The 13,385-nt window shown below is 34.0% G+C and overlaps 2 protein-coding genes across 2 annotated transcripts; one reads left to right on the forward strand and one right to left on the reverse strand.

The window, feature by feature from the left end:
• Positions 1 to 861: 861 nt before the first annotated feature.
• On the forward strand, positions 862 to 3,985 carry LOC112001697 (proline-rich extensin-like protein EPR1). The gene is made up of 2 exons (XM_024033875.2): positions 862 to 1,036; positions 1,958 to 3,985. Exons 1-2 carry the CDS (start codon positions 934 to 936, stop codon positions 3,412 to 3,414), a joined length of 1,560 nt encoding a protein of 519 aa, XP_023889643.1. The 5' UTR covers positions 862 to 933; the 3' UTR covers positions 3,415 to 3,985.
• Positions 3,986 to 10,924: 6,939 nt separating this feature from the next.
• On the reverse strand, positions 10,925 to 11,905 carry LOC136068755 (secreted RxLR effector protein 161-like). The gene is made up of 2 exons (XM_065776282.1): positions 11,810 to 11,905; positions 10,925 to 11,362 (listed from the first exon to the last, which is right to left on the reverse strand). The coding sequence occupies exons 1-2, from the start codon at positions 11,903 to 11,905 to the stop codon at positions 10,925 to 10,927; spliced, it is 534 nt and encodes a 177-aa protein (XP_065632354.1).
• Positions 11,906 to 13,385: the final 1,480 nt, after the last annotated feature.

A 13,385-nucleotide genomic window follows, 5' to 3' on the forward strand; every position in this document is an offset into this window, starting at 1 on the left:
GTGTGAGAAGGAGATGCTATTTGGAAAATAGAGTAAAGAGACATAGTGAGGGTTGTGCACTATATCAATCACATTATGTTGATAAAGTACTTATAAGATTTTTGAAAAATCAAAGTGAATACTTAGCTAATTCAAGGTTAATCTATGAACGAAAATGTTTTCTTCACTTTTATGAAGGTATGACTGATTTGATTAAATTTTCTATATATGATCATGTTAGAAATATTCTTTATACATAAATAAATATTCATTCCTCATATAATTGACTTGGCCCTCGATAAAATATATTTGGCTTCACCATTGGCCTTTTTTTTGCATCTCTTCTGTAAATCTACACAACCATTGCAACTAGTGGGAAATTACACATATGGCCTAATGCCCATGACTACTATAAATCTTACTGCTTAAATTTTACAAATGGATATATCAATTTTTAAATTAAAAAAAATAATCAAGACATTTATTTATCATGTTGTAAAAGTGAACCAATTACATTTATTATCACATTAGTTCGTAAATCTTTTGTAATAAAATTAGTGATAATTTTAGTATTTTTTTTGTAGCAACTTTGTAGTTTTAGCATTATTATTATTATTATTATTCCAATCTTTTTTTTTTTTTGAGAAACAATTTTACTGTAAAGTGCTGTAAACTAAGCAGCAAAGTCAGGGTCCCATACCTTATGGCATTTGAGCAGCAAAGTCGGTGAGCAGTGAGCACTGTAAATGTCTTCAAGACAATTGAATAAAAATGGCCCCAAATCTTTATGCCATAAAGCCCTTAATCAGCGTAGGTGAACCGCAGAAACAGCTCTACTAAGCTCACTATATAACAAGGACTAAGGGACTTCAAAGTGACTCAGCCTTCAAACAAATTGTACCAAGTGCATAGCCTAATATCTTAAGCTACCATCTGTCTCTAGTTTCAATACAAATGCGGACTAAAGCCTTTTGTCAAGGGGCTCTTCTGGGCTTCTTGGCTTGCTTCTTGTTTGCTGTCAGCTGCTATGGCGTGCCTGCAGGTCAAGACTCTTCAGGTATATTTGTGCTCTTAACACAACAAGAGTATTTTGCTAAGCTATTTAGGCCTTGTTAATAGTATCATCAATTACAAAACTCTTGACATTTATTATCTTATAGTTTAGACTATTTTGTAAGAGCTTTCACGTTAGCTTGTGTAAGAATTTCTATTTTATGCAGCCATTTTTCAAAATCACCCACATAAGATTATTTATTCTACATTCTATTGTATTGACTAATGCAAATGCTTTAAGATCCTCATACTTGTTAATTTGTTGCATTTGATACAACGAGGCAACTACTTGTTATTTAGTCACATGCTGTTTTAACATTAACATTTTATCTGTACACCAATGCTTTTTATCCCTAAGCCCTATCAATGTCAAAGAACAAAAAAGAAATCCTTGCATTTGAATTCTAATCTCATTGTTCCAGGAGAAAATGGGCAAATGCCTATTTAAAAAAAAAAATCCAGCATTTTGCCATGTTTTTCAAACTAATTAGGGAAATGCCCCTCTTTTGAAACTCGATTTTCTTAAAATTGAGTTATTAAAAAAAAAAATTCTGAAGCCCTATAACGACGTTTTTAAGGAGCCTATAGTGACGTTTTGTAACTCAATTTCCATAAAATCGAGTTACATGCAAATTTTTTTCTTTTTTTTTTTTTACCTATAACTCAACTTTATAGAGATCGAGTTACAAAACACCACTATAAGTTCTTAAAATGTCACTATATGCTTCTTAAAAACGCCGCTATAGGGCTTAATTCAATTTTGAGAAAATCGATTTTCAAAAGAGGAACATTTCCCTAATTAGTTTAAGAAAGAGAGCAAAATGCTGGATTGTTTTTTTAAAAAGGGCAAAGACCAATTTTTTCCCAATATTCGATCGTATCATTTTGAAGGACTCATCTTGATCTTGTGCATTTGTTTCTACAGGGCTTATTGTAACTACTGATATAAAGTCTCATAATGGAGAGTTCAGAGACGATGCAGTTCATGACGAAGGGAAATTCAATAAACCTCTCATTCCCATTTTTAAGAAGCCACTTCCACCACTGGTTCCAATTTTCAAGAAGCCCCTTCCTCCATTAACTCCAATTTTCGATAAGCCATTACCACCACCAGTTCCAGTTTTTGAGAAACCATTACCACCACCAATTCCAATTTTAAAGAAGCCACCCCCTCCACCAATTCCAATTTCCAAGAAGCCATCACCACCACCCGTTCCAGTTGTGAAGAAGTCACCCCCTCCACTAGTTCCAATATTCAAGAAGCGATCACCACCACCTGTTCCCTTTTTGAAGAAACCACCCCCTCCACCAATTCCAATTTTTGAGAAGCCATTACCACCACCTATTCCAATTTTTGAGAAGCCAATTCCTCCACCGGTTCCAATTTACGAGAAGCCATTGCCACCACCAGTTCCAATGTTCGAGAAGCCAATTCCTCCACCAGTTCCAATTTATGAGAAGCCATTACCACCACCCGTTCCAATTTTTGAGAAGCCAATTCCTCCACCAATTCCAATTTACGAGAAGCCATTGCCACCACCAGTTCCAATTTACGAGAAGCCAATTCCTCCACCAGTTCCAATTTATAAGAAGCCATTGCCACCACCTGTTCCAATTTATGACAAGCCAATACCACCTCCAGTTCCTGTTTTCAATAAGCCATTACCACCCCCAACTCCAATTTTCGAGGAGCCCTTACCACCACCAATTCCAGTTTTTGAGAAGCCAATTCCTCCACCAATTCCAATTTATGAGAAGCCATTGCCACCACCTGTTCCAATTTATGATAAGCCATTACCACCTCCAGTACCTGTTTTCGATAAGCCATTACCACCCCCGACTCCAATTTTTGTGAAGCCATTACCACCACCTATTCCAGCTTTTGAGAAGCCACTTCCTCCTCCAGTTCCAGTTTTTAAAAAGCCATTACCACCCCCTACTCCAGTTTTTGAGAAGCCACTTCCTCCACCAGTTTCAGCTTTTAAGAAGCCATCACCACCACCGGTTCCAATTTTTGAGAAGCCACTTCCTCCACCAGTTTCAGCTTTTAAGAAGCCATCACCACCACCGGTTCCAATTTTTGAGAAGCCACTTCCTCCACCAGTTCCAGATTACAAGAAACCACAACCACCACCTGTTCCTGTTTTTGAGAAGCCATTACCACCACCAGTTCCAATTTTCAAGAAGCCACTTCCTCCATCGGTTCCAGTTTTCAAGAAGCCGGTTCCTCCTCTAGTTCCAGTTTTCAAGAAACCATTACCACCACCAAGACCAATTATCAAGAAGCCATTACCGCCACCAATTCCAGTTTTCAGGAAGCCACATCGTCCCCCAGTTCCATTTTTCAAGAAGCCCTTACCACCACCAAGTTCAGTTTTCTAGAAACAATTATTACTACGAATTTCAAATTTCAATAAGCATTTCTCCACCTACTTTAGATTTTAAGAATCCACTTCTTCCAATAATTTTAGTTTTCAAGAAGCCCCTTCCAACCCCTTTTCCCATTATGAAGAAACCATTTCCTCATAAGTAACTTAATTATTCCACTTTTGGAGAAGCCTTAGCCTCCAAATTCCAGTTTTTTAATGCCACTTTCACCAACAAGGCATATTCTCTAGAAGTCAGTTCTTCCTTATTTTCCAATTCTCAAGCCAATAGTTAATTAGAAACCTGTTCTTTAGGAAGAAGGGGGGAGGGGGGTTGGGGGACTATGATGAAGCGATAAGAACAAAGGAATGGACAAAGTGAGCGATTGTTATATATATGACATGTAATGTACGTACTCATGAAAATCATCTCTATTGTTGTTGTTGTCGTCAAATGCCTACTATCAAATATCAAAAAGTGGATGGTGCTTATCGAAATTATTGTACTTCTAAATTTATTTCCAACTTACATCAACAACCATACTAATTGGCTCATAAAAATTTCCCTTCACTCATATTTCAAATGATGAATTGTGGAAAACACGAAGTAGCATTGATAATGTTAGTCCATGTACTGGCACAAATGACATAAAATTAAATAATATTTGACCTTGCACATGGCTAGCTTCATCCCATAACCACCAAGGTGTCATGAGTTAATTGAATTGTGATCTTACCATCCATCCATTCTCATGAAAGGAGGAAGTGCCTTTAGAGTTCATTGGTGTGTGTTATTTTATTTTATTTTTATAAGTTCATTAGTGTTTTAGAACTTTTTTTTTTTTTCCTCAATGGGTTCCAGTTAGCTTAACTAGTAAAATCTTTGATGGTTGAATAAGAAATCTAGAGTTCAATTTCCGCCTACACCAAAAACCAATTGGTGTATTGGTCTTATTATAAAGAGTTATCATCAGAAACAAACGCCATAAATTGAAACTCTTTAAAAAAAAAAAAAAAACCTTTTTTTCAATGCTGAAATCTATGTTTTATATTAGAAATATTTGTATAAATCCCTTGAATATTTGAACCCAAATAAACTGGCCGTATAACTATTGGGCTAGGAGTATCCCATAACTGTATATTTGTGTCATCCACATTAAAAGTATTTGGGCTGAGATGTGAGCTACAATTGGTTGGCATCCCTTTTAACATGGATTATTAAATCATGCTAAAAGTTCTTCACGATGCATTGAGCCCCTTGAACTAGCTAGATCACGAATATTTTAGTCATCTTAAATGTGTATTTTATTCTCTCATATGCATATATAGTAGATCTTACTAATAAAATTTACAGTGGGACTAATTTTTTATGTGAGAAAAATGATACACAACTATCATACTCTTGGAGTATTCTATTATTTTCCTTAGCTGCCATATTGCCAATGCAACCATCACCTTGCTTGCATAGCCTTCTAATATAATATTCTCTAACATGATGTTTGTTGAGGGGGAAATTTATGCCTCTGAATAAAATATGGGGAAGCCAAGCCGAAACTCAATGATGGGCTCTTGAAATGATGCCCAAAGGCTTTCGGTGTGGTGATAAGCCTATCCAAGCAAGAAATAAAGGTTGCAGCACTTTGACAAAACAGCAATAAAAGCCTAATAAAAATATTTCACAATAGTTAATTAGTAAATTAGTGGTCTTGTTTTGATAACACAAGAAAAATAAATTCTCCAACGGTAGGGTGAAATTACACTTAAAGTCCAGCAGTCAATTATTAAATAGATTTAAGAAATTGTTCACTTCTAGAAGTCCTTGTGTGTCTTGGTCAGGGGGATTTATTGTACTTTCAGCCATCATTACATCAATATGAGAGAAGAATTCCATTGTTACAAATACATTATATCCTTCAATAATAAAACAAGATGTAAAAATTAAAGGTTCCATGGTAAGAAGAAAGGGGTTAATTGGCATGGTGTGAAGGGAGAGAGAGATTCCAGCTTAGTGCAGCAAATGTTGAACTAAGATTCTTGGAATATATATATATATATATATATGACATGAGTGGGCATGTAAACTTGTGGTGGTATGATGAAGTTAATGCTAAAGCTAAGTCTTTAATGAGTAAATGGTTGTTTATGACTGATTAGGAAGCATTTATGAGCTTATAATATGCAGAAAAGGAAAATGGAATGTCTAAGGCTAAGTGAGTGTGGGTTAAGGGGAATGATTTATGAGCTTGGTGAGAGTTAAACCACAAGCAAAGTGACAAAAATAATAGAAATTTCAAAGGGGTTGGTGTGTGTTTTGTGGGCTAGTGTGCTTATCCTTTTATAGTGGTGTTTAGGGAGGTATAAATTAACAGAAGTCCAAAATGTAGGACTGATCAGGAGGCAGAATAGTAGACTTAATTATCCTAAGATTTGGCCATAAGTGAGAGATTTGCTTTTGAGGCTGCTTTGCTGCTTTGGGTAATATGACACATGGTGAGTATTTGAGGTAATCTTGCATTAAATGTCAAGATTTTTGAAGTTGAGTTTAACCAATAGGATTAAGGCAGGTATTAAGGAGGTATTCTAGTGTTGCAATTGAGATTTGGACCCTAGGAAGTAGGATTCAACACCCCAAGCCAGGTGTCAAAATTTAAGTCCACTTCAAAGGGTTCTATAGGAGATCCCTTTATGCCCTCCAAACCATATGTTCCTAAATTTTCCCCTTTAGGATTCATGGGCTTGGCACATGAACCATTTCTTAAACATTTTTGACATTTATAGCATTGAATTGTTGAGATTTGGATAACTTGATTTCAGCTCCCTTTTCGCTAGAGATTTTTGAGGAAAATGATGAAGTTCCATCACCCACTAGACTTCAGATGCTACAACAACTTTTGGGCACTATTCATGTCAGGTAAAGGGTGATAGAAAGTTGATGGGACAGCCCCTAGTTTATTCTCAAAGACTTTGTTCTCTTGTAGAGGCCTTCAGCTGGACCTTGATTAGCAATGAACAAGATGGAGGTTGTTTGTCTAGTCCTTTGCCTTTATTGGAGTTCTTTGGATCGGGCTTGCTCATGTGGGTTGGACCCTTTGGGCTTGGCTGTGTTCATCCCTTTTTTTACTTGGGCTTGTCCTCCTTTTATAACATATTTGGACCTACAAAAATGACACATATTGCCATGGGTTTTCATCCCTCATGGACTCTTATTATTAGTAAATATTTTAGGGTTTTGATGAATATTTGTAATGGGACTTTGGGCAATAAGTTGTAATATTTAAAATCACATCATAAGCTTAATATCTTCAAAATGCTTTTGTAAATAACATTGACTATTTTTGAAATAATGAATTCCATATCATAAGTAATGTTTATGGTTTCCAAAAATCACGTCATAATTTAAATGGTGAGCTTGTAGGATGAATAGTTACCCTAAGCTTTGAAAATAAATATTATGAATGTTGTTAGGTTCTAAGACTTTAGGAACTAAATGTATTAGAACTTCAATTTGTAATGTGTTGGCAAACCATGATCAAAACATAAAGCCTAGGTTTAGGCTTGCTTAAAGTGTGTTTATTTGTAAAATTGGAATCGAGTGATCGAAAATTTATTGGACTAAATCTACAAGGCTCGATCGATCGAAAATTAGACTCAATCGATCGAACCACGTGCAAATTTATTTTTCTGCAGATTTTCCAATTCAACACAAGCTTGGTTTGACGTGTAGGGTTAAGTGTTTTACTTCAAGTATAAAAAGAAAAACCCTAGCTACGTTTTAGAAGTCTTTAATGTGTTGTGTGTTGAATCTTTTGTGAGATCTAGAGGTGTTTACCTTCATACACACACTTAGGGTTATCAAGATTAAGATTCATGTCAAGAACTTGGTGATCACTTCAATTGCTGCTTAAAGAACTTAAAGAAGATCTGAAACTTTTGAGTGGAGTCTCAAAGTCACAAGCAGGAGGACTTGTGGTTACAATAGATCAAGGAAAGATGTAGCCTGTGGACTCGGTGGTCGTGGTAGTAAGTTTTCTACTCGAAGTAGCAACAGGATATTAGTGGTCTAAGTTCTATTATACAAACTTCAATTCTTTCATAGTGGATTTGTTTTACCTTGAGGATAGCTAGGTTAAATCCTCCTCAGGTTTTTTACCGATTAGGTTTTCTTGGGTTATCGTATCGTGTGTTCTTTATATTTCCGCATTATTTACATGATATGATTTTATTGTGTTAACCTAGAACTGAATAATTTATCTAAGTAATCACTTAGCTAAATAACTAGGTTAAACAACTTGTGTTTTAAGAGGTCTAAAAACGTACAAATGTTGTGATATAAATAGTGACCATGAGTTCTATATAAATTCCATGGGTTTATATTATCGTTTAAGTTAAATATTATAGTCTTAAGATAAATAACTTTCCATGAGCTCTTATAAGATGATTGCCATAGATTATAGTAATATTGAAACATTATTCATCATTGGATTTTTTAAGGGAAATATTTATGACATAGTATTTTTGCCAAGTGTTAATCTTGTGCTTTTGATAAAATAGTGCCAACATAAATTGGGCTTTTGATATTGTCAGTGAGAACTGGGATGTTTGATGTTGCTAGTGAGAACTAGACTTTTTTTATATTGCTAGTGCGAATTGGGCTTTTTGATGTTGCCAGTGAGAATTGAGTTTTTTGATGTTGTCAATGAGAACTGGGCTTTTTGATGTTGTTAATGAAGATTGGGCTATTTTGATATTGCCAGTAAAAACTGGGCTTTTTGATAAATAATTTGCCATGAGATTAAATCATGGGTTTTGATTATGGATTTGAATTTCACTAATAAAATTGTTTTGCCATGTATTTGAATCATGGGCTTTAATTATGGATCTTAATTCCATTGATAAAATTGTTTCGCCATGTATTTGAATCATGGGCTTTTCAAATACTGCTAGGTATAAAAGTTCTTGGGCTTTAGAAAAGGAATGAGATTTTAATTTGCTCAATAAAATAAATAATTTGGGATCAGGCTTTACAAAAATATTGAGTCTTATGGTGTTTTATATTTGTAGCCCAATTTTGTGATGGAAAGAAGAATGGTTGTGGCCTAGCACGATAATAGTCAAAAAATATTTAGGGAAGCCCAATAACTTGTGGGTGATGTTTGAAAATATATAAGTGTTATTTAAATAATATTAGGTGTAAAAAAATGTACCATAACAATGTTTCTTAAAAATTAAGTAGTACTTCCATTGCTACAACAACAATTTCATCTCTGCCCAAAAAGATCCCAATTCTTTTTTAAGGTGGTAAAAGCTAAATGTTTTAGCACCACTACAGTGAATATTCTAACTTCAAATTAAAAAAAAAAAATCCTGGCCAACCTAGTATTTAAAAAAAACATTTTTTTTTCTTTGCTGATAGATGATTGCATCTTAATGTATTAAGAAATAATGATTTTCTGTATTTATAATTTGTTAATACTATATGGATGCCTATTTAGAGACTTTTTTTTTTTTTTCCTTTCCTAGCCCTCTCTAACTTGAGTTCTTGGGTCTATCCCTGCTTCATAGTCCCTAACTTTTAGTACTTATACATGAGAGATGCTATCATCATGTATATGGATGATGTATAATAATGAATGTATGATAATCATTGCCCCTAGTTCCCTGTTAGTACCCTATTCCCTCATATGCATGGCTATGTCAATGACGGTCCATGGTCGAGGACTTTCCTAGAGGAAACTCAGTGATCCAACATTCCACATATTAGTCTTGCACTCCCACACAGTGTGACATGTGGTTTCTTCCTCATTTTCGCACAACTCACATTTTCCATCAACATCAACACTCTTGTGTCTTATATTCAATAGAGTTAGGAGGAAGTTCTTACAAGCTCTCCGCATAAAGATCCTAATTTTATTATGATTTTCTTACTGCTTCCAATAGAGATTTCTCCTTCGTACAATCTGTTGGTACAAACACAATAATAATGGAAATAACACAATGAGAAACTGAATAATACTTCTAAATTTTATAAATTTAAAGAGAAAAAATTACACATCACTATTTGGACTGAGATGCAAAACTCGCTCTCTTTAAGGAGATTCAAATCTTTGGTTGGCTAAAATTTGTAACCGGTGCAAACATTCTCTGACTTGTCTCCCCCAAGATACAACAGCCCAACAAGTGTCGTATGGCTAGAACAACCTCTGCACAAAGTGTTTAAGCCCAAAGCTCCACCAGAAAGAATACCATTCCTTGCCAAGAGCCTAGAACCTCTCTATTTTTTTTTAGTGTATATTGTAGTAACTTGGATTTGGTCTAAACGAGTCTATTTATAGGCTCAATGGGTCTCACAAAATTACTACCCAAATTAATCTGATTAATTAGGTCCATTATTCTGATGTAGTGGGTGTTACAAGATTAATTGCTGGATATTAATCTGGGGCTGGAGTTACACAATTAATGGTTTCCTTTTTTGATACCTCCACCCTTCACCTCTTCCTTGCACACGTATCTAGCCCAATATCTGAGACAATTCATGTTAGCCCATTAATCACCACAATTAAAAAGAATAAAATAGTCTCTCTCCATTTCAATGAGGGATTAAACATTTTTAATAACTCCTTATCTTCCATATTCACTCCCACATCTTTACATTTATGTTGTAATATTTATTCATTTTAATTAATTGATATTAAAATGCTCCAACAATTCCCCACTCATTTTAATATTAAATTTTTTAGTTAAAAAGAGATTACCAAGCAAAGATGGGTCACTATGCATCATGAAGGTGTGCTCTGCATTAAACCTTCACTTAGTAAAACAACGATCTCAACTCCAGAGTCATAGTGATCTCTGACTTGAATTAGGACTACTTTAGGGAAATTAAGCGTCACTGCTTACACATAACAACCCAGGTGTTAACATGAGCTTTTATAGCTAGCACTTTACAGCCGTGTGCTAATCCCAATTTCATGAGTGTATTTGAAAATAAGTCCAAATCTCATAGGGAGCGGCCCCACATTCACATAGGTGAAATTTTGTCAAGGGTGCTTTTGTAATTTTGACACCCTACTCATACGAGCTACAAATTTCATTAAGAGTTTTTTACTCAACCTCTCCACATTACAGGATTAATGCACTTACATCATAGGGATGAACAATTAAAAAATTATTTACAAAAAAAAAATAATTAAAAAAAATTAATGCATTTCTTACCATTTTATGATTTGTTTTTTCCATTGAACCCAATTCTCAGAATCTTTGGTACTTGGATTGGGTATCCTCATACATGGCTCATGATTCTATGGACTTTAGTCCCATCCTCCTTGATGTATTCTAGACTTTATCTTTTGCCAAGGCCTTGGTAAATGGATCTGCAAGATTATCATTAGATTTACTATAATCCACGGTTATGATGCCACTACTCAAATAAGATCGCACGTTACTGTGCTTTCTTCTTATAGGTTTGGATTTACCATTGTAGTAACGGTTTTTAACTCTACTAATTGCGGCAGTGCTATCACAATGAATTAATATAGGTGGAATTGGCTTTCCCAAAGTGGAATTTCATACAATAAATCTCTAAGCCAATTTGCCTTTTCACTAGCTGAAGCGAATGCTATTAATTCAGTTTCCATTGTTGAATTAGCAATTATTATTTGCTTTTTAGACTTCCAACAAATAGCACCATTATCTAAGGTAAAAATATAACCAGTGGTAGAGAGAGAATCATTGGACAAAGTATTCCAATCGGCATCACTAAAAGCTTCAATCACAGTAGGGTACTTTTTATAAAATAAGCCATAACTTTTGGTACCAATTACATATCTCATGACTTGCTTAATAGCTAACCAGTGATCTCTACTAGACTTGCTAGTAAATCTGCTAAGCACTCCTACTGCATATGCAATGTCAGGTCTAGTACAATTAGTAGCATAACGCAAACTACCAATGATGCTAGCATAATCCTTTTGATTAAAAATCTCATCATCATTATTCACAAGAAATAAATGAACACTATAATCAAAAGGAGTAGCTACACTTTTGTGATCATGAAAATTATATTTTTTTAATATTTTCTCAACATAACGTGATTGATCAATATATATTCCATCACATGCTTTTGTAATTTTAATGTCCAAAATAAAATTAGCCCCACCAAGATCTTTCATATCAAAATGGCTTTTAAGCATATTTTTCATCTCATTTATAACATGCACATTTGAGCCAAAAATCAGCATATCATCCAAATAGAGGCTAATAATAACATGTAAATTATTCCATGATTTATAATAAATAAATTTATCACATTTATTTTATTTATAACCATTCTCAATCATGCAGGAATCAAACTTTTCATGCCACTGTTTAGGTGCTTGTTTTAAGCCATATAGAAATTTAGTTAGCTTACATACCTTGCTTTCTTGTCTAGGCTTTACAAAGTCTTCGGGTTGATCCATATAAATCTCTTCCTCTAGGTCCCCATTTAGAAAAACAGTTTTTACATCCATTTGATAAATTTTCAAATAAAAAATTGTAACAATAGCAATTAACAATTTAATAGATATAATTCTTGTTATCAGAGAAAAAGTATCAAAAAAATCAAGATCAGCTTTTTGTTTAAAGCCTTTTGCAACAAGTCTAGCTTTAAATTTATCAATTGATCCATCCGGTTTCAATTTTTTTCTAAGGACCCATTTACAACCTATAGTCTAACAACCCGGTGGAAGATCTACTAATTTCCAAGTTCTATTAGAAATTAGAGATCCCATTTCATTATTTACAACCTTTTTCCAAAATATAACATCAGGTGATGTTAAAGTCTTTTTTAAATTTTGGAGAATTTTCTCAATGTTAAAAACATAATAATTAGGACCAAAATCCTTTTCGACTCTAGCTCTTTTACTCCTTCTAGGTTCCATTTCAAAATTTTCTTGATTTTGTAGATGTGAAGTAGAAGAACTAGGTTGTGATAAAATATTTTCTTCACCCCCACTATTTTTCAATTTAAAAGGAAATTTTTCTTCAGGAAAAATTGCATCACCAAATTCAAAAAATTATTTTGTTTTCAAGATCAAAAAATCTATAGGCTGCACTATTAATCGCATAACCAAGAAAAACACAAGTAGTAGCTCTTATACCTAATTTAGGTATTTTAGGGCCAGTAAGCCTTACATAAGCAAGACAACCCCATACTCTCAAATATCTCAAATTTGGTTTATGTCCTTTCCACATCTCAAAAGGTGTGGTATGTGACTTTTTATGTGGCACCCTATTTAAAACATGACATGCAGTTAAAATAGCTTCACCCCAAAAATGTAAAGGTGCACCAAATTCAATTAACTTAACATTTGTTAACTCAATTAGGGTTCTATTTTTTCTTTCTACCACACCATTAGAAGTGATAATATATCTATTTCCTCCACGAGTTAAAATTCCCTCAAATTCACATAAATCGAAGTGACTTAACTCAATCAATTTGGTTTTTCTTACAACACTTTTATGAGGCATTTTGTAAACTTAGTTTGACTACAAGTTTCACATTTTTCAAAATCTTTTGATAGTCTTAGAATTAATCATAAACTACTCATGATTCCCTCATATCTACTATTTATATGACACAAACGAGCATGCCAAAAATTAATAGAAGAAAGCATATAAACTGAATTGGTAAATGCTTTATTATTCTCAACATTCAATTTAAACATTCCATCACAAGTATAACCCTTTCCCACAAATAATCCATTTTTAGTGATTACATAATTATCAGAATCCATAGTTTGCTTGAAGCTAGCCTTGTTAAGCAGAAAACTTGACATCAAATTCTTCCTTATGGACGGAGTGTAAAGTACATTTTTCAATGTTAGCACACATCTAGAAGTGAATTTTAATTCAACCTCACTACTCCCAAGAACCTTGGTTTTTACTAAAGTCACCAAGTATAACAGTTTTTTCTTCTTCAAAAGGAGTGTACAACTTGAACCAATTTTT

This window comes from Quercus suber, unplaced genomic scaffold (genome assembly GCF_002906115.3).
Source record: "Quercus suber isolate HL8 unplaced genomic scaffold, Cork oak 2.0 scaffold_132, whole genome shotgun sequence".
In the NCBI taxonomy this organism is placed as follows: domain Eukaryota; kingdom Viridiplantae; phylum Streptophyta; class Magnoliopsida; order Fagales; family Fagaceae; genus Quercus; species Quercus suber.

What these genes read in the sequence shown, in the direction of transcription:
- LOC112001697 (XM_024033875.2), top strand. Translation starts at nt 934, where the DNA reads ATGCGGACTAAAGCCTTTTGTCAAGGGGCTCTTCTGGGCTTCTTGGCT. An exon ending in TGCAGGTCAAGACTCTTCAG is followed by an intron (nt 1,037 to 1,957) that starts GTATATTTGTGC and finishes TTGTTTCTACAG; the next exon opens with GGCTTATTGTAACTACTGAT.
- LOC136068755 (XM_065776282.1), bottom strand. Translation starts at nt 11,905, where the DNA reads ATGGATGTAAAAACTGTTTTTCTAAATGGGGACCTAGAGGAAGAGATT. An exon ending in AGCCTAGACAAGAAAGCAAG is followed by an intron (nt 11,363 to 11,809) that starts GTATGTAAGCTA and finishes TTTAATCAAAAG; the next exon opens with GATTATGCTAGCATCATTGG.